This window comes from Dasypus novemcinctus, chromosome 2 (genome assembly GCF_030445035.2).
Source record: "Dasypus novemcinctus isolate mDasNov1 chromosome 2, mDasNov1.1.hap2, whole genome shotgun sequence".
Lineage (NCBI taxonomy): Eukaryota > Metazoa > Chordata > Mammalia > Cingulata > Dasypodidae > Dasypus > Dasypus novemcinctus.
Genome location: NC_080674.1, coordinates 164,767,027 through 164,788,331, shown reverse-complemented (window position 1 = coordinate 164,788,331; position 21,305 = coordinate 164,767,027). Strand labels below are relative to the sequence as shown.

General features: G+C 42.0%; 1 protein-coding gene across 1 annotated transcript in view; it reads right to left on the bottom strand.

The window, feature by feature from the left end:
* Window positions 1-229: 229 nt before the first annotated feature.
* Window positions 230-21,305, bottom strand: part of MRPL22 (mitochondrial ribosomal protein L22) — a 112,874-nt gene continuing 91,798 nt past the window's right edge. Inside the window, exon 7 of the mRNA XM_071210881.1 lies at window positions 230-424. Within this exon, the coding sequence (XP_071066982.1) occupies window positions 279-424 (146 nt within the window). The 3' untranslated portion in view covers window positions 230-278. The remainder of the gene's footprint in view (window positions 425-21,305) is intronic.

Here is a 21,305-nt window from a genome sequence, read left to right as displayed (position 1 = left end):
AAATAATCCACATGTCTACCAATAGACTGATAATCAAAATTGTTGTGCTCAGGAAGCAGATGTGGCTCAAGTGATAGGGCCTCCATCTACCACCCAGGTTCAATCCTTGGGGCCTCTTAGTGAAAAAGAACAAGAGAAATTATGACTGTGTGGTGAACCAAGTGCCCACATGACAAGCTGAGTGCCCATACAGTGAGCCAAGTGCCCACACAGTGAGTTCTAATGCCTGTGCAGCAAGCCAAGTGCCTGTGTGGTGAGCCAGTGCCAGTGCAAGTGAGTCACACAGCAAGATGATGACACAACAAAAGAGAGACGAAGGGGAGAGTCAAGATGAAGCACAGCAGAGACCAGGAACTGAGGTGGCACAATTGACAGGGAATCTCTCTCCATATCAGAGGTCTCCAGAATCGAATCCCATTGAATCCTAAAGGAGAAAGACGAGAAAAGAAGACAAAAGATAAAGAGATACAGAAGATCACAGGGCAAATGGACACACACAGTAAAAACAGCAGGGCTGGGGAGGGGAAGAAAAAAATTGATGTGCTCATATTATTAAATACTACTCAGCCATAAAAAGGAAACAAATATTAATATACAAAGAAACATGAATGAATCTCTAAAACATCATGCTGAGCAAAAGATACCAGACAAAAAAAGTAAAGACTGTATGATTGCATTCACATGAAATTCTAAATCAGGAAAAATTACTTTATGGTGATAGAAGTCAGAAAGTAATTGCAGGGGATGGTGAGGAGAGATTTGACTGAAATGTGCACCAGGAAAACTTCTGGGGTGATAGAATGTTTTATATACTGTTTTGGGTGGTGGATACTCAGATTATATAGGAGTGGAAACATCAAATTTAATACTTTATCTGTATATTTTTAATGTAAATTATGCCTAAATTAAAAATAAACTGGCTTACTGGGCACAACAGTATAGATATTATCAGATTCCTCACTCTCTGTCTCACTTTGTTCCTTTCATGCCAACACTTGTCTTCACTCTCAGAAACTCCACATGGTTGTAAGATGGATCCCAGTATGCCTAGGTTTATATGAACATAAGAGCTTGTGATCCCAGAGAAAATGGCAGCATCCAAGGGCTCCAGCAAGAGGCCTTGACTCTAATTGGCCCTGCTGTATTAATCACCCCCATTTCTGAATCAGTCACTGTGGTAAGAGGCATGGAATACTTCAGAGAGATGGAGGGGAGGATGGAAAGAGAGGAAACTGGGGGTTTAGCACCGTGTGGGCTATCTAGAGTGATTGGAGAATGGAGGAGAATCAGTTGTTTATCTATTATCCCATAGCTCCCTGCTGCCACCTCCTCTATGCCCTACAATTGTAGAGCTGAGACTCTGCACAATAGTTGTCCCCATCTCCTTCTGCTCTGACTCCTGATCAGGTTCTGCCAGTAGGAAGCATTGGCAGGAGATTGGAAGGGAGGAGGGAGAAATATACTTCCTTCCTACTTCCAGTTCCTTTGGCTTGTCCAGCATCAGAAGACAGCTTTTGCTCGTGTCAGCTTTGCTTGGACTCCTAGAAGCCATCTTGGTGTGACTCCTCAGAGGTCAGAATATCAGCCATGTCATATTCCCTCACCATTGGTCGTGTCACCTTACACAGCCTAAACATTTGCCAATCTCTGAGCCCTCCAAAGAAGTCCAGGTATCAGTTGCAGAGAGCCCTTTCCCAGAGGTTCAAGCATCACTATCCCCCAAGCTCCCAAGTTGTTTTGTTGTTGTAGTTCCCCACCTAAGGGATGGGGTGGCTGCTTCCTATAGTCACCTCACCATCTTCTTTTTGCCCTCTCAGCCTTCAAACAACTGTGAAACAAATTCCCTATATTAAATGCTCTCTGCTTGAGAACCCTAGCATGGTATCTATTGTCCTGACATGCCCAAAGAGATGTGTATTAGTCAGCCAAAGGGGTGCTGGTGCAAAATACCAGAAATTGGTTGGTTTTTATAAAGGATATGTATTTGGGGTAGGAGCTTAAAGATACCAAGCCATAAAGCATAAATTACTTTCCTCACCAAAGTCTATTTTCATGTGTTAGAACAAGGTGGCTGCCGATGTCTGCGAGGGTTCAGGCTTCCTGGAGTCCTATGTTCCTGGGGTTTGCTTTTCTCTGGGTTCAAGGTTCCTTTCTTCCTGGGGCTGGCTTCTCTTTCCTTTGCATGCTGACTTCCCAGGGCTCCAGTTTAAGTCTTCAGCATCAAACTCCAACATCAAAAATCCAACGTCAGAAACCCTCAATTCTGTTCTTTGCCATGCCTTTTATCTGTAAGTCTCCACCCCTTGGTGGGTGGGGTCTCAACACCCTAATCATAATTCAATCATGCTGAGGTACAGATCAGATTACAAACATAATCCAATATTTCTTTTTGGAATTCATCAATAATATCAAACTGCTACAAGATGCTAAAGAGATTTTAAAAATACCTGCTCAGTATATATTTTATGTGCTTATGTACACATAAAATAAAAATCCATCACACACACAGATTTTCAAACATCATACACAAAAATGCAATCTTCCCATAATCCATTAAACAAAATCTTTCTTTTCTTTCCAAAAGCTTTCATCCATGCAACCCCAGAAACTTTCTACTGCCTGTGCTTATTTACAGACAGTTTGCTGCTACAAAAAGAGAAAGTTCAAACGAAAGCAGGAGGGACTACTCTGATGGTATCCTGATTGGGGGTGGATGGCAGCTTTTGCAGACAGATCAGATTCAGATCCTGGCTCTGCAGTGTTTTAGCTGGTGTGGGCAAGTTACATAAATTATCTAGACCTCCATTTCCTCCTCTAAAAGGAGATAATCCTGCCTACCTCAGAAGATGAGTATAAGGTGTTATAGAAGAGAGAAGTTAGGTGATCACGGTATTGAAGGCCAGGACACGAGAAATCTCTGAGAAGGAAGATTTATTAACAGCCGACCAGACCCGGTCCAAAAAAAAACCAAGCCCTGGATAGGATTTCTAGGTCCCTTTTATACAAAGGATGTAGAAGCAGGGAGACAAGTGGTGCTTTTATGCAAAAAGGACTTTCTTTGTTAGTTTCTCAGAGTTTTAAGGGTTTGTTTGGATACCAGGTAGGTTTAAATTAATATATTGCCCATATTCCATCTGGATGTAAGTTTGAATACACATTTAGTCTGCATCCTTCCTGAATATTTAAATCCTATAGCGCCTACATCACTTAATTGGCTTTCCGGAAACTAGGCAAACTTGGATATAGAATTAGATAAGTTTGAATTCATGCACAGGCCATATCAAGGTGTCTATGAGAGGAAGTATAACAAATGCTAGTGTAGTGCTTGGAACACAGGAGAACTAACTCCCCTTCCAGCCTCTGAAGGAGGTCTGTCTGGCTGCTGTTTTGCTAGGCTCACTCATTCCATCACTAATCTATGCTAATGGACCTCTGTCTTAGTTTGCCATGGCTACTTAACAAAGTACCACAGACTAGATGACATAAACAATAGGAATTTATTGTCTAAAAGTTTTGGGGGCTGGAAGTCCAAACTCAAAGTGTCGGCAGGGCCAGGCTTTCTCTGATGTCTGATGTAGTGTTCTGGTGGTGGCTTGCCAGCAATCCATAACTCAGTCTTGCCCCATCACATGGTCATCTCTCTCCCCCTTTGTCTCCTCCTGTCTCCTAATCCCTGTGTCCAAATATCCTTGACTTAGAAGGACTCCAGCCATACTGGATACAGGCCCACCTTCATTCAGTTTGACCTCACCTCAAGTAATATCTTCAAAGATCCTGTTTACAAATGAGTTCATATCTCCAGGACTGGGAGTTAGGACTTGAACTTCTCTTTGTAGGGGACATGATTCAAGCCATAACACTCTCCTTCCTGGTTACATGGTGAGGCAGCAAAGTCTAGGTGGAAGGGCACAGGCTTTGGAGCCTGCAGATCTGAGGTCAGAGCCTAGTTTGACTTTCTAAGCCGAGCGGTTACTGCTCTGCATCTCCCAAGGCTGACATCCTTCATGGAATTCTTCTTGGACCCAGTGAATCCCCCTGGGCCAATTATCAGCATACTGACTCTCAGCTCCAAATCCACGCTTCACTGCCAGTTTGTGATAGGGGAACATCTTTCCCAGCTGACACAATGAGCTTTGTCAGTAGAGGGCACTGGAAGGAACACTGCCAGAGCAAAAAGGTTTCTCCCTGATTCCAGCGGGCTCTCCTCAGCCTGCGGTGGCCAGCAATGTACATGACACTGTGCTCCTTCTAGCTTGCCAGTCCCGGCCAGCCTCAGCCCACCGGTACCCTGGAGGGAGGCTTACCACTCTCCAGTCCCAAGCTCACCAGCCTTGCCCAAGACAACCCATAGAAGGCCTCTACCATCCAGTGGTCTGCAGCCTCATCCTTCCCAACAAGGTCTGAATCCCAGTCCTGGAGAGGAGCCCCCCCTTCCAAAGTTGGGTACATTTCCTTGGGTATTCTCCCTCAGTCCTAGGGCTCTTCAGAATTCTACTTTATTCCTTCTTAGTAGCAAATCCTCTGTGAACTGTTATTATTTCTTTATATTAAGTCTCCCCTGTTCAAATTAATGTGTGGTTTCTGTCTCCTGACTGAACATTGATGGATACACCCCCTATTATGGGCTTTCAAACTGGAAGTACAACTTCATCAAAATACCCACGACAGGTATAACTTTACACTGTTTATGTAATTATTTGATTAATGTCTGCCATACCCAGCAGAGGATAAACCCCATGAGGGCAGGTTTTACTCACCACTGGATGCCCTGTTGGCAGTGAATGGTACATATTAGGTGTTCTATAAACAGTTCTTCAACTAATGAATTAGTGAATGACCTCAGTCACGGCACTGCTCTCCAGGCCTCAGTTCCCTCACTAGGGAAATGGCAGTGGGTAGGGGAAAGATTAGACTAATCAGTATTTCTTCAACTCAGAGGGAGGGAAGTTTCCAGATTCCTCTCAGAATCTGATTAAAGTATGAATCCTTTTCACAGATCCAAAAATAAACACACATTCAACATTTCAACATTTTTCCTGTAATTTCAACCTGCTCCCAGTCCCCAGAAGTTCACAGAATCAAGATTACAAAACCCCAGGCTAAATTACTTCTAAAGGTTTTCCAATATCTCACATCATCTTAATTCTCTGAAGAAAGAAGAAACAATTCTGGAACCACAAGGCAATCACAAAGTCAAGGGGGAGAAATGATTCCTCCAAATTCCATTGACTCACAGTTCACTTCGAGCATAAAGCAAGAAACACTCACACACATCTTTCTTGGAAGTTAACTGCAAAGGTCAATGTCTTCATTCTGGCCCAGTGGAGCAGAGGTGGAAGAAAGGAACTCAGCAAAAGGAACAACAGGGATTAAAGATGGCTACTAGTCAGAGGGAGAGGAGTCTTGAGGCAGAGGCCCTGATTTGGAGCATCAGCTTTACAGCTAAGGAGCTGAAGCACCCTAGAAGGAGTCTTGTAATCAATCAGGACAACTGTCGTGTCTCAAAGATGAGCACTCTGTTCCCAGAGAAGGGGGCTGGCCGACTCAGGCTCACACTCACTTCAGCAAGTTAGTGACAGAGCCTAAATGGGAACCCTGTCTTATTGAACCCAAATGCTGTGGAACCTATCGTTTTACTTGCCCAGTCTCTATTTTCTAGGAATTTCCATTATGTGCAGGGCTACAGGAGAAGTTTCTATACTCCTTTGGACAGCACTCAGTCACAGTTCACCTTGTTCCCCTGTAACAAGGAAAATGTGTATGAATCTCGAAAAATGGTTGTCCACCCACCTGGGGGAACAAGACCCCTCCATAGGGCCACGGGTGCTTGCAGAGCCTCTACCAACCTCAGGTTTCTTCCCAACCACTCCTGAGCTTTGATGTCCCTGTCCCTTCTTTGGAATGGGGTCCAGATGTGGATATCTGACACAGTTTTTGCCAATCTGTCCTTTGATAGATGGAGAGTGAGAGAAAGAGAGTAGGGGAGATGGAGGGGAGGAGAGAGGAGAGATGAGGAGAAAAGGAGAGTAGGAGGGGAGGGAGAGAAGGAGAGGATAAGGGGAGCAGGAGAAGGAGAGAAAAGAGAGAGAGATCCCATCTCCTATTAGACACTTACAATACACATATAAACTTGGGAGCTGTTGGCAATGGTCATTATGTGTTGGAATCTACTTAAGTCAGATTTGCCCAGGGACTAGGCCTGCCAATCAGCCTCCAGATTCTCCTACAGAGCTTCAGAGTTCAGAGGCAATTCAAGAAGGTATGTAATCCAGAAGGCATGAAAAGGCTGTGGGGAAAATTAAACCTAATTGAGGCAACTAAGATAAAGTGTTGAGGTGTAACCTGAAAAAGGAATGCCTCTATAGCTGAGATTCCTTGTTCTAAAGAAAGGATGTGGGAAGCGGACTTGGCCCAGTGGTTAGGGCGTCCGCCTACCACATGGGAGGCCCATGGTTCAAACTCCGGGCCTCCTTGACCCATGTGGTGCTGGTCCATGCGCAGTGCTGATGCAAGCAAGGAGTGCCCTGCCACACAGGGGTATACCCTGCATAGGGGAGCCCCACATGCAAGAAGTGCACCCCATAAGGAGAGCCACCCAGTGAGAAAGAAAGTACAGCCTGCCCAAGAATGGCACCACACACATGGAGAGCTGACACAACAAGATGACACAACAAAAAGAAACACAAGATTCCCGGTGCCGCTGATAAGGATAGAAGCGGTCACAGAAGAACACACAGCAAATGGACACAGAGAGCAGACAATTGGGGGGAGGGGGGGGGCAATTTGAGGAAGGGGAGAGAAATAAATAAAAAATAAATCTTAAAAAAAAAAAAGTAAGGATGTGTGCAAAGAGACAAGACTGTTGATCATACAGCTACCTACATTAGCAAAAAAAAAAAAAATTGGAAATCACTTAAATATCCAAAATGGAGAACTGGTAAATACTGACACACCTTGTGATAAAATACTATATAAACATTAAATATCCTGTCCTAGAAAAACATTTAATGATTTGGCCATTGCTTTCAACATAATGTTAAGTATAAACAACAGAATACGAAACTACATAAAACATAACCCCAATTTTGTGAAAAGATGGATATCTATTTATATTTATATGCATAGAGAAAGGACTGGAAGGAAAAAACATGTTGATAGATATTATCTCCGCAGGAGATACAGTTTGTTCCAGTTGGTTCTTGGATATTTAACAGAATTAAGGATAGGGGAAAACAACTTACTCCATTCCTATCCAATCTACACAATTCAGTTAAATACTCTTAATGCCAGGTTTGTTAAAAATAAAAAGGGACTTATTTATTGGAGTTGGAGACAAAGAAGGAAGAATTGGCACCAATCCCATGTCTTTTTAAATGTTCTACCCTTGGTCCTAGGCAGGATGTTTTCAAGATTCTAAGCATCAGCTGAGCTCAAGATAATGTGGTTAGCAATGGCTAGAATATTTGTCACCCCTCATGGACTCCTTTTTGCCGGGTTCTCGCCAAAGATACTTGCTCTGGGGAAACTCAAGTGGTCAAGGTGGCTCTAAATGTCTCCTCTGATCCAGTGGATGTGATGCACTGCAACCCCAGCCTATCACCTGGACTTCATCTTCTCACAGGACCCATCTTGCTCCTATCATCATTGGTCTTCCTCCCACAAAATTGTCTCTGCAGAATCAAGGTTGTAGTTTTCTTTGGTTATTTACTCTTAAGCAGGGGTGACAGACAAAATATTTTAAAACCTGATTGGCATACCCACCAGGCAATCAGAGCAGGTGTAGGCCATTTTCTAGAGGCCCTCGATGGGCCGAAAATTGACTCCTAGTTGTTGAATCATGGGGTGGCGTGGGGAGTACAGGGAGATGGGTCCATAGCAGGAGCAGTGGGGAGTGCTCACCTAGATCTAAGAGCAACATCTACTATCAACTATGTGGAAGTAAGTCACTACTTTAGCAAGCAGGATGATCATGCCAGTGCACAGGACCCTCCTAGACCTAGGCTCAGAGCGTCCCTGATCTGAACCCCACATTTTAGAAGGCTCCACATATCACCAAAAAATAGACCCATCCGGTGGAACCAGCAAGATGGCAGCAGAGTAAGGAGCTCCTAGAGTCAGCTCCTGCTACCGGGCAGTTAGTAAACACCCAGAGCTATCTGGACGTAGCTGAAGCACCTTTTTGGGGGCTCCAGGAGGCCAAAAGAGTATCCTGCAACATCCTTGAAGGAATGAAAGGAGGAGACTACCTATCTGCAAAGAAGACATGTAAGTAGTGCACTTCACACCATGGAGGCCAGTGCCCATCCTCCACTGGAGGCCCAAGCAGCCTCGGGAGCTGTTCCACAGCTGAATTGAAAGCTCCATTTCCCAAAAACGGGGGAGGAAGAGACAGTTGGGCACCAACTTCAGCTACTGATAAGTAAATTCAGCAGGCTAAAGTATAATCCTAAGAACAGCTAAAGTTTGAGCTTGTCCAAGTCAGAAAGAGGCTGGGAGATGCCATCTTAACTCTGCACTTAGAACAAGGGGAAGCAGGGTGGACTGAAAATCAGTGCCTGTGGGGACCATCTTCTTTCCATCCAGGTCAGATTGCAGCTCCAGCCAAGGCCCCAGTGCCACCTCCAGCAGGAAGGTGTGGGGACCTGCACCAGTCTCTCCAGGAAATTACCGGCCAAGCCACGGAAGTTGGTGATTATCCCACTCTGGCAGCACAAGCCCAGGAGCTATTCTATGGCTGGAATTGGAAGCTCCACTTCCCAAAAACAGGGGAGGAGGAGATGGTTGGCTGCTGATTTCAGTTACTGATTGGTAGACTCAGCTGGCTAAGATATAACCCTAGGAACAGCTGGGGTGTGAATCTGCCCAAGGAAGAAAGAGGCCGGTAGCCGCCATTTTGACTCCACCCCCTCTGACCGAAAATCACAGTGATGGTAGGAACCAGTTAGTTTCACCCAGATCAACTTGCAGCCCTAGACTAGGTTTCAGCGCTGCCTCTGGCAGGGAGGAGACCAGCAGGCCCTGCACCAGTCTTTCCAGGTAACTGCAGATACATTTGGCTGGTACAGACTGAAAATCAGAAGTCTACCAGGGCAAGTAACATCATTTTGGATCTGCACCGCATAGATTGCTCCCCACACCTGCAGCTCCATCCCCACCCCAGGCAAGGGAGAAAGAGGCCTGAAGCTTCATCAGTCTCTCTGGGCAACTACAGTCTAGGCCTGCATGACTTGGATTATTCCACAAAGCTGAGGTTCTGTCCTTACCCCTGGCAACGGAGAAAGTTGAGAGAAGCTTCATTGGTCCCTGGCACAATGAGGGCAGCTTGAACCTCCACAGCTTACAGCACCAATTGCAACCTTGGCTATACTACACAACCAGCAAGGGAGAAAGGGCAAGAAAGCCCTAAACTAAAGAGAAAAACTGCACCCAGAATAAATATTCTAGTAAACCAGATGCCAAGACACCAACAAAAATTACAATCCACACCAAGAAACAGGAAGCTATGGTGCTGTTAAAGGAACAAGATAACCCTCCAGATGACATAAAAGAGTTGAGACAACTAATCATAGATGTTCAAACAAATCTCTGTAATAAATTCAATGAGCTAGCTAAAGAGATTAAGGATATTAAGAAGACACTAGATGAGCACAAAGAAGAATTTGAAAGCATGCATAGAAAAACAGTGGATCTTATGGGAATGAAAGGTGCAATAAATGAAATTTTTAAAATGTAGAAATCATGTAATAGCAGATTTGAGGAGGCAGAAGAAAGGATTGATGAGTTTGAAGAAATGGCCTCTGAAATTGAACAAGGTCTTAGGGAACTAAATGACAGTAAAAGGCATGAAAACATACATATCCTGGGTGTCCCAGAAGGAGAAGAGAAGGGAAAAGGGGCAGAAGGAGTATTTGAAGAAATAATGGTATAAAATTTCCCAACCCTATTAAAGAACACAGATATCCACATACAGTAAGTACAATGTACTCCCATCTGAAAAAATCCGAAGAGACCAACTCCAAGACACATACTCATCAGAATGTCAAATGCCAAAGACAAAGAGAGAATTCTAAAAACAGCAAGAGAAAAGCAATGTATAACATATAGGGATACCCAATAAGATTAAGTACTGACTTGTCACCAGAAACCATGGAGGCAAGAAGAGAGTGGTCTGATATATTTAAGATAATACAAAAGAAAAACTTACTGCCAAGAATCTTATATCCAGCAAGACTATCTTTCAAAAATGAGGGTGAGATTAGAATAGTCACAGAACAGAAACTGAGAGAATTTCTAACAAGAGACCAGATTTTCAGGAAATACTAAAGGGTGTGCTAGAGCCCGAAAAGAAAAGACAGGAAAGAGAGGCATGAAAGAGAGTCTAGAAATGAAGATTATATCAATAAAAGTAACTAAAAGTGTCAAAAGAGTGGTGAAAATAAAATATGACAGATAAAGTTCAAATAGTCAGAAATAATCTTAACCAATAATATAAAGCACTTGTATTCAGAAAACTGTAATTCAATGTTAAAAGAATTTGAAAAAGCCCTAAATAACTGGAAGAACATTCCATGCCCATGGATTGGAAGACTAAATATCATCAAGATGTCAATTCTACTCAGATTGATATACAGATTCAATACCATCCCGATAAAAATTCCACCAGCATTAAAAAAAAAAATTGACAACATGATCATCAATTTTATTTGGAAGGGTAAGGGGTCCTGAATAGCCAGAAACATCATAAAAAGGAAAAGCAAACCCTCATCTCTAGACTTTAAATCATATTATCTAGCTAGAGTGGTTTTTAAAAAAAGCATGGTACTGGCATAAAGACAGACACATAGACCAATGGAACAAAATTGATGGTTCAGAAACAGACCTTCACATGTATGGTCAAATGATTTTTGACTAGCCTGTCAAATCCACACAGCTCGGGCATAACAGTCCATTCAACAAATGGTGCTGAAAGAACTGGATATCCATAGCTGAAAGAAGGAAAGAGGACCCCTATCTCACATCTTATCCAAAAATTAATTCAAAATGGATCAAAAACCTTAAAATAAAAGCAAGAACCATAAAACTTCTAGAAGAAATTGTGGGAAAATATCTTCAAGACCTGATGGTAGGTGATGGATTTTTAAAGGAGATAAGAGGAGGACTGAGATGAACTACTGGTGTTTAATGTATGTAGAAGTTTTAATTAGCTTTACTGTAAAAGTGTGGAAATGTATAGAGTGGATGGTAACAATAGTGAGTAACAGCTAGTTTATAAATGGGGATGTGGCTGAAAATGGTAGTCTAGGGATGTAAATGCCAGTTGACAAAATGCTAGAGAATAATTTAGGAACCAAATAGCACAGTAAACCAAGAGGTGGATGAGAATTGTGGTTGATGGTACAGATGCAAGAGTGTCCTTTGTGAGCTAGAGCAAATGTACATCACTACTGCAGGGTGTTGGGAATGTGAAGCATGGGAAAAATACAACTGGAGTGACCTATGGACTATGGTTAGCAGTAATAATATAACATTCTTGAATATATCAGAAAGATGTACTGTATTCACATGAGGCAGTCTGAAAAATGTGAGCCAAATGTACACTATGGTCATAGTAACAATCAGATATTATCTTATCTGTAGCAAATGTTCCACCACAGTGTGGTGTGTTGATGGAGGGGTATTGGTTTGGGAATTCTGCACATGTGCATGATTGTTTTATAAGTTTACAAATTCTATCATAAAAAATATATTTAAAAATAATAATAAGGTGGGTTGGGGAAAAAACACACCAAATGGAAGATAAGTACTATGATTAGTAGTAAGAATTTGACAATATTCTTTCATAATTTGTAACAAACCTCTCACGACAATGCAAGTGCTGGTGGAGAGTTGATTTATGAGATCCCTGTACGATGCCATGCATGTCTGCTTTATAGGGTCATAACTTTTACTATACACTTAAACGTTTATGAATGTTCATACATAAATGATATAAAGATCATAATAATAGGGTTGGTTGGGGGGAAATTGGTTGGGGGAAAAATACTTTGGTTAGTAGTATTATTTTGACAATGCTCTTCAATCGTTAGCTAAAAAGGTTTAACAACAATGCAAGTTATTGGTGGTAGGGTGATTTTTGGGAGTCCTGTGTGATGTTATATATGTTTGTTTTGTAAATTCACAACTATTATTATATACTTATTGTTTATGAGTGATATACTTCAATAAATTAATTTTTTTAAAAAAGAAAAAATATAGATCCATCAAGAACACATGGGCACCTTTGTGATTCAGCATTCAACACTAGCAAGCACAACCAGTCTCTAACACCTGCTCTTAGGGCCAACACTGTTCAGACCCCAAGGAAGCAGCTCTGCTCATCTCTTGTCCTTTGTCCTTGAACACAAGATGACTGAATCCAAAAGCTGTGAGAGTTGGTGGTTTGTGCCACTGTTGACATCAAAGACAGACAGTAATTCAGAATATAAGGAGGATTTGTGTGGCAGGAGTGCTTAGGTTAGAGAAAACACAAATTAATTAATTTGTCAAATCCTTCCACAAAGATAGCATAAATGTGACAGAATCTTGAATAATGAAGTATTTCCCAACTGTGCTGAGTGTCCATTTATTTGCTTTTCTTTGTGTTTCAATGTTATTTCAGAGGTATTCACAAATTAGCATGGTATTCATAATTACACATGGTGACTAAGGAATATCTGCCATAATAAACAGTTCATCTGTATGTACTGTCATGGAGAGATAGCCAAGGTTTGTTAAATAAAAAAGCAAGGTACAGAATAGTATATACATTATGTTCCCATATGTGTTTTCCAAACGTTTAGATAGATAGATAGATACATTTGTACAGTCTTAGGAAGTGTCTGGAATTTTCTGTGACAACAGAAGGAGATTGGGGGTCCAATAGGAGGAGATTTTACTTTTTATTTATGCCTTTTTAAGTACTTGAATATTTTGGACTATGCATAGGTTACTTTTCTGATTTTAAAAAAAAACTAGTATTTTTTTAAAGAAATTCCTTATATACTGAGTTATTTTGAAATCTTTTTTGTTTGTGTTTTCTATATTTTCTATGTTGAGCATGTACTATTTAGTAACTTCTTAAATTCATAAAAGTTAGAGTCGCCTGGGAAGCAGCTGTGGCTGAATCAGTTGGGCTCCCGTCTACCATACGGGAGGCCCTGGGTCCCCAGCAGCCCGGGGCCTCCTTGTGAAGGCAGGCTCGTCCACACTCGAAGGAGAGCCACCTGGCCCACATGTGCTGTGGAGAGCCGACTCAGCAAGGTGACACAACAACAACAAAAAAGGGAGACAAGCAAAAACACAGAAGAGTGTGCAGCGAATGGACACAGAGAGCAGACAGCAAGCAAGCCGCAAGGGAGGAGAGGAAATTAAATAAATAAATACAGACAGAAGAATGCACAGCGACTATACACAGAGAGCAAACAGCACGCAAAAAGCCACAAGCGGGGGGAATTTAAAAAAAAGTTATAGTCACCAATTTCCCTAATTAATTTTCTCCCTGTCTCTTTCCAGTTATGCTGAGAAAAGAAGCTACTGCATGGTGTGTGGGTGTGTGTGTGTATTAGAGAGAGAGAGAGAGAAAGATTGAGAGAGATTGAGGAAGCATTGGGAATGCAGCAAGGGTAAAGCTGTGAAAGAAATACTTCTCCTGGGGGTATCCAGGGAAGCTTCCCAGCATCGCTCTTCTCTCTGAAAATCTTAAGTCCTGGACCATGTGGACAGTGTGGAGATTATTAGCAGGTGCTGAGGCAGAGAAAGAATGGGGATCTCAGAAGCTGCTGTCAGGTCAGGACCAGCCACTGAGACTGCAGAGCCATCTGCACAGACACAGGCATGTTGACCTTCACCATCATCTAAGCATCCTGGTCATTCCAGAACTCTCTGCCGGCCCTCCAGCTTTGCGTACTGTGAAAACCCTGAAACCAAAGCAAAAAGTCTCCATGGTCCTGAGATTATACCTCCAACTCCAAATAAGAATCCCTAAGCCTTCCCTTTTAAAAAATGCCTATTAGCTCCGTTTCATTCCATCTCATTCTAAAATCCACTCATTCACAGGACTCTTTTGATCTCTGATTGCCTGGCCATTCATAATTAATAACTTGCCTTGAAAAAAAAGTCACCTTTAGCTGTTCCATTTGATGTGCCCCAGAGCTTCAATTATGGAAACCCCGCTGGTTGAACAGAATTCTATTCCAATCAGGCAAATCAGTAAGGAATGAAAAGGGAAAAGAGCAAGAAAAAGAAAGAGACAGAGAGAAACTGAGACAGGGAGCAGGCGTCTGACAAATAGAGAGGGAGAAGGGAGAGACACAGAAGGAGGATGAAGTTGCAGTCAAGCCTCCAACAGCCTGAGCGTTGCCCGGGGAGGTTTTCAGCACAACCCTGGTTGTTTTCTAAACTCGGGCTTTGTAAAATTCCCCTGGCATTTCTTACTTCTTTCACCTCAGATAAATACAGGAGGAGGGCTCCCTTTTCCTGACAGGTCCACAAACCCTGTTGGCATCAGTGACCTTTCAAGTGTGTGCATCCTCTAAAAGGTCTCAAGCTTCCACCAAACCTTCAGAGGGAGCCAGGACAAGCAGGGAGTCACTTGCCACTTAAAGATGCTGAAATGATGATAGTTTAAGCGTAAAACTGATGAGATTGGGTAAAGGAGGAATGGCACAGCGGTTCATATGGTGTGTGGGAAAAAACTGGAGAACAAGTTCCAAGGAAATGTACTTTACTACCAAGAACTTGGACTTAACCAGCTCTACCTAAAAGAACGTTCTGTTAAAATGTCATTTATATGTGTCTTGGTTTCAGTTTCACTACTCAAGAAATAACGTATACAGCATTCAATCATGTCAGTTCTAGCAACAGTGGAATGCTTAAGATACCTGAGTAGAAGGCTCTTTTTCAAAATATTCTATTGCAGTGCAAAACAGTACACACCCGCATGCACACCAAACGACCTGACCCCAAAATAGTTTCATACCAAACCACGTGTGTAGAATCTCAGTAGGAAAGAAAGTTGTAATTCAATGCCCACAAAAGACAGCTTGCAGATCACTGCTGCTGCATCGACTTAATTCCTATCAATTTGCTTTGAAAAGCCTGATGCAGATATTTTTCCTCTCCACGCTGGGGTAACTGCAGCACTCCTCAGAAAATTTGGTCAACAAGCTAGTTGCCAAATTCAAAATCCAAATCCCTTAGTCATGGGTAAAATGTTTCCAAATAATGATACCCCCGGAAATTGTACAGCACTTTATATTTTCAAAGTGCAGTCATCCGCATGGTCTCATTTGAAGCGCTCCCAATGCTGGCAGCCAGGCAGGACTGGGGAGAGGAAACCACTGAGGACAAAGTTATGTATCCAAGGTTGCACATGCAGGAGGTGATGTCCTGAATGTACACCACAGTTGAGTCAGAAATAAAACCCTGACCCCAGGCTCTTCCCACAATACCAAATGCCGAGGTAGCCTTGCACATTGCCTGAGTCTCACATTTTAAATGTCATTACTCTGGTAGCTTACCTGAATATTCAGACTCACTATCTGTCTGCTCAGAATGTAATCAATGCCACTGAATTGTGCTCTTAATAGTTAAAGTGGCACAACTTACTACAATAAAAAATTTTTTGAAAAAGCATTAGAGGGGACAAACAGCAAGATGGCAGCAGAGTAAAGAGCTCCTAGAGTCAGCTTATGCTACAGGGCAATGAGCAAACACCCAGAGCTACCTAAAGCACCTGTGTGAGTGCTCCAGGACACTAGAGGAGCATCCTGCACATCCTTGAAAGAAGGAAAGGAGGACACTGCCCATCTGCAGAGAAGATTCATAAGTAGAGCACTCCACGCCATGGAGGCCAGTGCCCATCCTCCACTGACAGCACAAGCAGCACCGGGAGCTATTCTGCTGCTAGAATTGGATGCTCCAATGAGGGAGGAAAAGATGGTTGGGCACCAACTTCAGCTACTGGTGAGTAAATTCATCTGGCTAAAGCATAATCTTAAGAAGAGCTAAAGTTTGAGCATGTCCAAGTGAAAAAGAGGCTGGTAGCCACCATTTTAACTCCACCCCCAGCATGAAGGGAGGTGGGACTGACTGAAAATCACAGTGCTGGTTGGGACCAGCTTCTTTCCATCCAGATTAGATTGCAGCCCTAGCCTAGGCTTCAGCCTCACCTCTAGCAGGGCGGAAGCTGGTGGGCCCTGCACCAGCCTCTCCAGGTAACTGCAGGTACATTCAACTGGCACAGACTGAATAGTCAGAAGTATACCTATCTATGGTCATTTTGGACACACACAGCATAGATTGCTGCCCACACCTGCTACTCAATTCCTGCCTCAGGCAGGGGAGGGAGGGGAATGGAGCTTTATCAGTCTCTCTGGGCATGTAGAGAGTACACTTGCACATCTTGGACAGAACCACAGCTGTCCCCTTGGCAAAGGAGGAAGTTGAAAGAACCTTCATCTGCCCCTTGGGCAATGAGGGCAGCTTGAGCCTCCACAGCTTATAGCACCAACTACATCCTTGGCTCCTACTACACAACCAGCAAGGGAGAAAGGATAAGAAAGCCCTAAACTAAAGACAGAAACTGCACACAGAATAAATACATCTAGTAAGCCTGATGCGAAGACACCAACAAAAAGCTACAATCCATACCAAGAAGCAGAAAGCTATGGTGCAGTTAAAGGAACAAGGTAAACCTCCAGATGACATACAGGAGTTGACACAACTAATCATAGATGTTCAAACAAATCTCCTTAATAAATTCAAAGAGATGGATAAAAAGATTAAGAATATTAAAAAGACATTGGACAAGCACAAAGAAGAATTTGAAAGCATACACAGAAAAATAACAAATCTTATGGGAATGAAAGGCACAATAAATGAAATTAAAAATACACTGGAATCACATAATAAACAAATTTGAGGAGGCAGAAGAAAGGATGTGTAAGCTTGAAAAAATGGCCACGAAAGCAAACATACAAAAGAACTGATGAAGAAAAGAATGGAAAGAATTAAACAAGGTCTCAGGAAAATAAACAACAGCAAGAGACATACAAATATAAGTGCCATGGTGTCCCAGAAGGAGAAGAGAAGGGAAAAGGAGAAGAAGGAATATTTGAAGAAATAATGGTAGAAAACATGGATATCTGTGTCTAAGAAGCACAACGTGCTCCCATCTGAAGAAATCTGAATAGACTAATTCCAGGACACATACTTATCAGAACGTCAAATGCCAAAGACAAAGAGAGAATTCTGAGAGCAGCAAGAGAAAGGCAATGCATAACATGTAAAGGATAACCAGTAAGATTAAGTGCCAATTTCTCATCAGAAACCATGGCGGCAAGAAGATAGTGGTTTGATATATTTAAGATACTACAAGAGAAAAACTTCCAGTCAAGAATCCCATATCCAGCAAGGTTGTCTTTCAAAAATGAGGGTGAGTTTAATTTCACAGATAAACGGAAACTGACAGAGTTTGTAACCAAGAGACAGACTTTGCAGGAAATACTAAGGATGTGCTACAGTCTGAAAAGAAAAGACAGGAGAGAGAGGCTCGGAAGAGAGTCTAGAAATGAAGATTATATCATTAAAAGTAATAAAAGTAACAAAAGAGTGGTGAAAATAAAATATGACAGATAAAACCCAAAGGTCAAAATGGGTGAAATAAGAACTGCCTTTATAGTAATATCATTGAATGTTAAAGGATTAAACTCCCCAATCAAAAGACAAAGGCTGGCAGAATGGATAAGAAAATATGAGCCACCTATACTATGCTGTCTGCAAGAGACTCACCTTAGACCTAAGGATACCAACAGATTGAAAGGAAAGGCTGGAAAAAGATATTCCATGCTCTCAGTAATCAAAAAAAAAAAAGAAAGAAAAAAAGCCTAAGTACCTATACTTATATTAGATGAAAGACACTTTAAAAGACACTAGTAATGTGCAAACTGGGAGGAAGTCAGGAAAAAAAAAATCCATTTACAATAGCAACTACAAGAATCAAATATTTAGGAATAAACTGAACCAATGATGTAAAGCATTTGTATTCAGAAAACTATAACTCACTGTTAAAAGAAATCAAAAAAGCCCTAAATAATTGGAAGAACATTCCTTGGTCACGGATTGGAAGACTAAATATCATCAAGATGTCAATTCTACCCAAATTGATATACAGATTCAATGCAATCCTGATAAAAATTCTACCAGCATTTTTTAAATATATGGAAAACATGATTATCAAATTTATTTGGAAGGGTAAGGGGTCCCAAAGAGCCAGAAACATCTTAAAAAGGAAAAATGAGGTTGGAGGACTCTCACTTCTGGAATTTAAATCATATTACCTTGCTGCAGTGATAAAAACAACATGGCACTGGCATAAAGACAGACACATAGGCCAATGGAACCAAACTAATGGTTCAGAAGAAGACCCTCACATCTACAGTCAAGTGATACTTTATAATAAGCCTTGCAAACCCACCCAGCTCAGACACAATAGTCCATTCAACAAATAGTGCTGAGAGAACTTGATATTCATTGCCAAAAGAAAGAGGACCCCTGTCTCACACCTTATACAAAAATCAAATCAAAATGGATCAAAAACTTAAATATAAAAGCAAGAACCATAAAGCTTGTAAAAGAAAATGTAGGAAAATATCTTCAAGAATCTGGTGGTAGGTGGTAGACGGTAGATTTTTTTTTTTTTTAATTATTTCTCTCCCCTCCCCCCCCCCCCAGTTGTCTCCTCTCTGTGTCCATTTGCTGTGTGTTCTTCTGTGTCTGCTTGTATTCTTGTCAGTGGCACCCGGAATCTGTGTCTTTTTTTGTTGCGTCATCTTGCTGTGTCAGCTCTCCGTGTGTGCCACACCATTCCTGGGCAGGCTGCACTTTTTTTGTGCTGGGCGGCTCTCCTTACGGGGTGCACTCCTTGAATGTGGGGCTCCCCTATGCAGGGGACAGGTGATAGATTCTTAAAGGATCTAAGAGGAGGACTAAGATGGACTGCAGATATTTAATGTATGTAGAAGTTTTAATTAAACTTCATTGTAAAAGTATGGAAATGTAAAGAGTTGATGGTAAATAGTATAGTGAATAAGAGCTGGTTTATAAATGGGGATGTGGCTGAAAAGGATTGTCTAGGGATGTAAATGCTAACTGAAAGAAAGCTAGAGAATAGTTGAGGGACTGAATAACAGTACATGGATGAGAATTGTTGTTGATGGTATAGATGCAAGAGTGTCCTCTGTGAGCTAGAGCAGATATATGTCACTATTGCAGGGTTTTGGGAATGTAGAGAAGCATGGGAAAAATACAACTGGAGTGACCTATGGACTGTGGGTGACCTATGGACCTGTGGACTGTGGGTTAACATCAATAATGTAATATTCATACATCTAAGCCAAAGATGTACTATGTTGATAATTTGTAATAAACGTTCTACCACAGTGTGGTGTGTTGATAGAGGGGTTTTGTATGGGAATTCTGCACATGTGCATGATTGTTTTGTAAGTTTACAACTTCTGTCTTAAAAATATATTTTAAAAATAATAATAGGGAGGGTTGCGGGAAAATACACCAAATGTAAGATAAAGATGATAGTAGTAAGATTTTGACGATATTCTTTCATCATTTGTAACAAATGTCTCACAAAAATGCAAGATATTGGTAGTGGGTTAATGTATGAGACCCCTGTATGATATTATGCATGCTTGCTTTGTGAATTCACAGCTTTTGCTATACATTTATTGTTTATATATGTTCTTATATAAATAATATAATAATAATAAAAGGGTGGATTGGGAGAAAAACTCACCAACTTTGGTTGGTAGTAATATTTTGAGGATGCTCATTAATCATTAGTTTAATATACTTCACAAAATGCAAGGTATTGTTGGTAGGGTGAGGTATGATGTCCCTGTATGATGTTATGTATATTTTGTAAGTTCACAACTATTACTATACACTTATTGTTTATGTATGTTTATGTATGTATGATATATTTCAATAAATTTTTTAAAAAATTAGTGAGTAGTAGATGTAGCTCAAGTGGTTGAGTATCTGCTTCCCATATACAAGGTGCTGGGTTCGATTCCTGATTACCTCCTAAAAACAAATGAATAAAACAACTCTCTTGGGAAGCAGCTGTGGCTCAATCAGTTGGGCTCCTGTCTACCATAGGGGAGGCCCTGGGTTCGCGTCACAGGGCCTCCTTGTGAAGGCAAAGCTGGCCTGTGCGCCACAGAGAGCTGATAGCCTGTGCACCACGGAGAGCTGATGGCCCATGCACCACGGACAGCTGGCACAGCAAGATGATGCAACAAAAGGGTAACAAGCAGATACAGAGAAAACACACAGCAAATGGACGCAGAGAAGAGACAGCAAAAGAAAAGGAACAAGCTGCAACAGGAGGAATAAGATAAATCTTTAAAAAAGAAAAACAACTCTTATTGGGGAGCAGATGTAGCTAGTGATTGAATGCCTGCCTCCCACATATGCAGTTCTGAGTTCAATCCCCAGTACCTACTTAAAAAAAAAAAAAGCATTAGAAGGCTAGGAGGGGGAAGCGGACTTGGCCCAGTGGTTAGGGCGTCCGTCTACCCCATGGGAGGTCCGCAGTTCAAACCCCGGGCCTCCTCGACCCATGTGGAGCTGGCTCATGTGCAGTGCTGATGTACGCAAGGAGTGCTGTGCCACGCAGGGGTGTCCCCGTATAGGGGAGCCCCACGTGCAAGGAGTGCACCCCGTAAGGAGAGCTGCCCAGTGCAAAAGAAAGTTCAGCCTGCCCAGGAATGGTGCCGCACACATGGAGAGCTGACACACAAGATGACGCAACAAAAAGAAACACAGATTCCCATGCCGCTGACAACAGAAGCGGACAAAGACGAATATGCAGCAAAATGGACACAGAGAGCAGACACCGGAGGTCTGGGGGGGCGGGGTTAGGGGAGAGAAATAAATGAAAAATAAATCTTTAAAAATAAATAAATAAATAAATAAGAATCTATTTTAAAAAGAAGGCTAGGAAGGCCCTCCATCTACCTGCAATGTTCCCCCAGAAATGGCCAGCTCTTTCACATTATTAGACTTTGCAGTCAAATGTCACCTCCTCAAGAGGCTTCCCTAACTACCCTACCTAGGAAGCCCTGCCTTCACCATGACATATCCTTGCTTTATTGTTCACATAGGACTTCATGCTTTCCGAAATCATTTTCTGTACTGGTGATATGATCTTGCGGATTGCCTTTTCCCCCAACAAGAGCTGTGAGAACAGG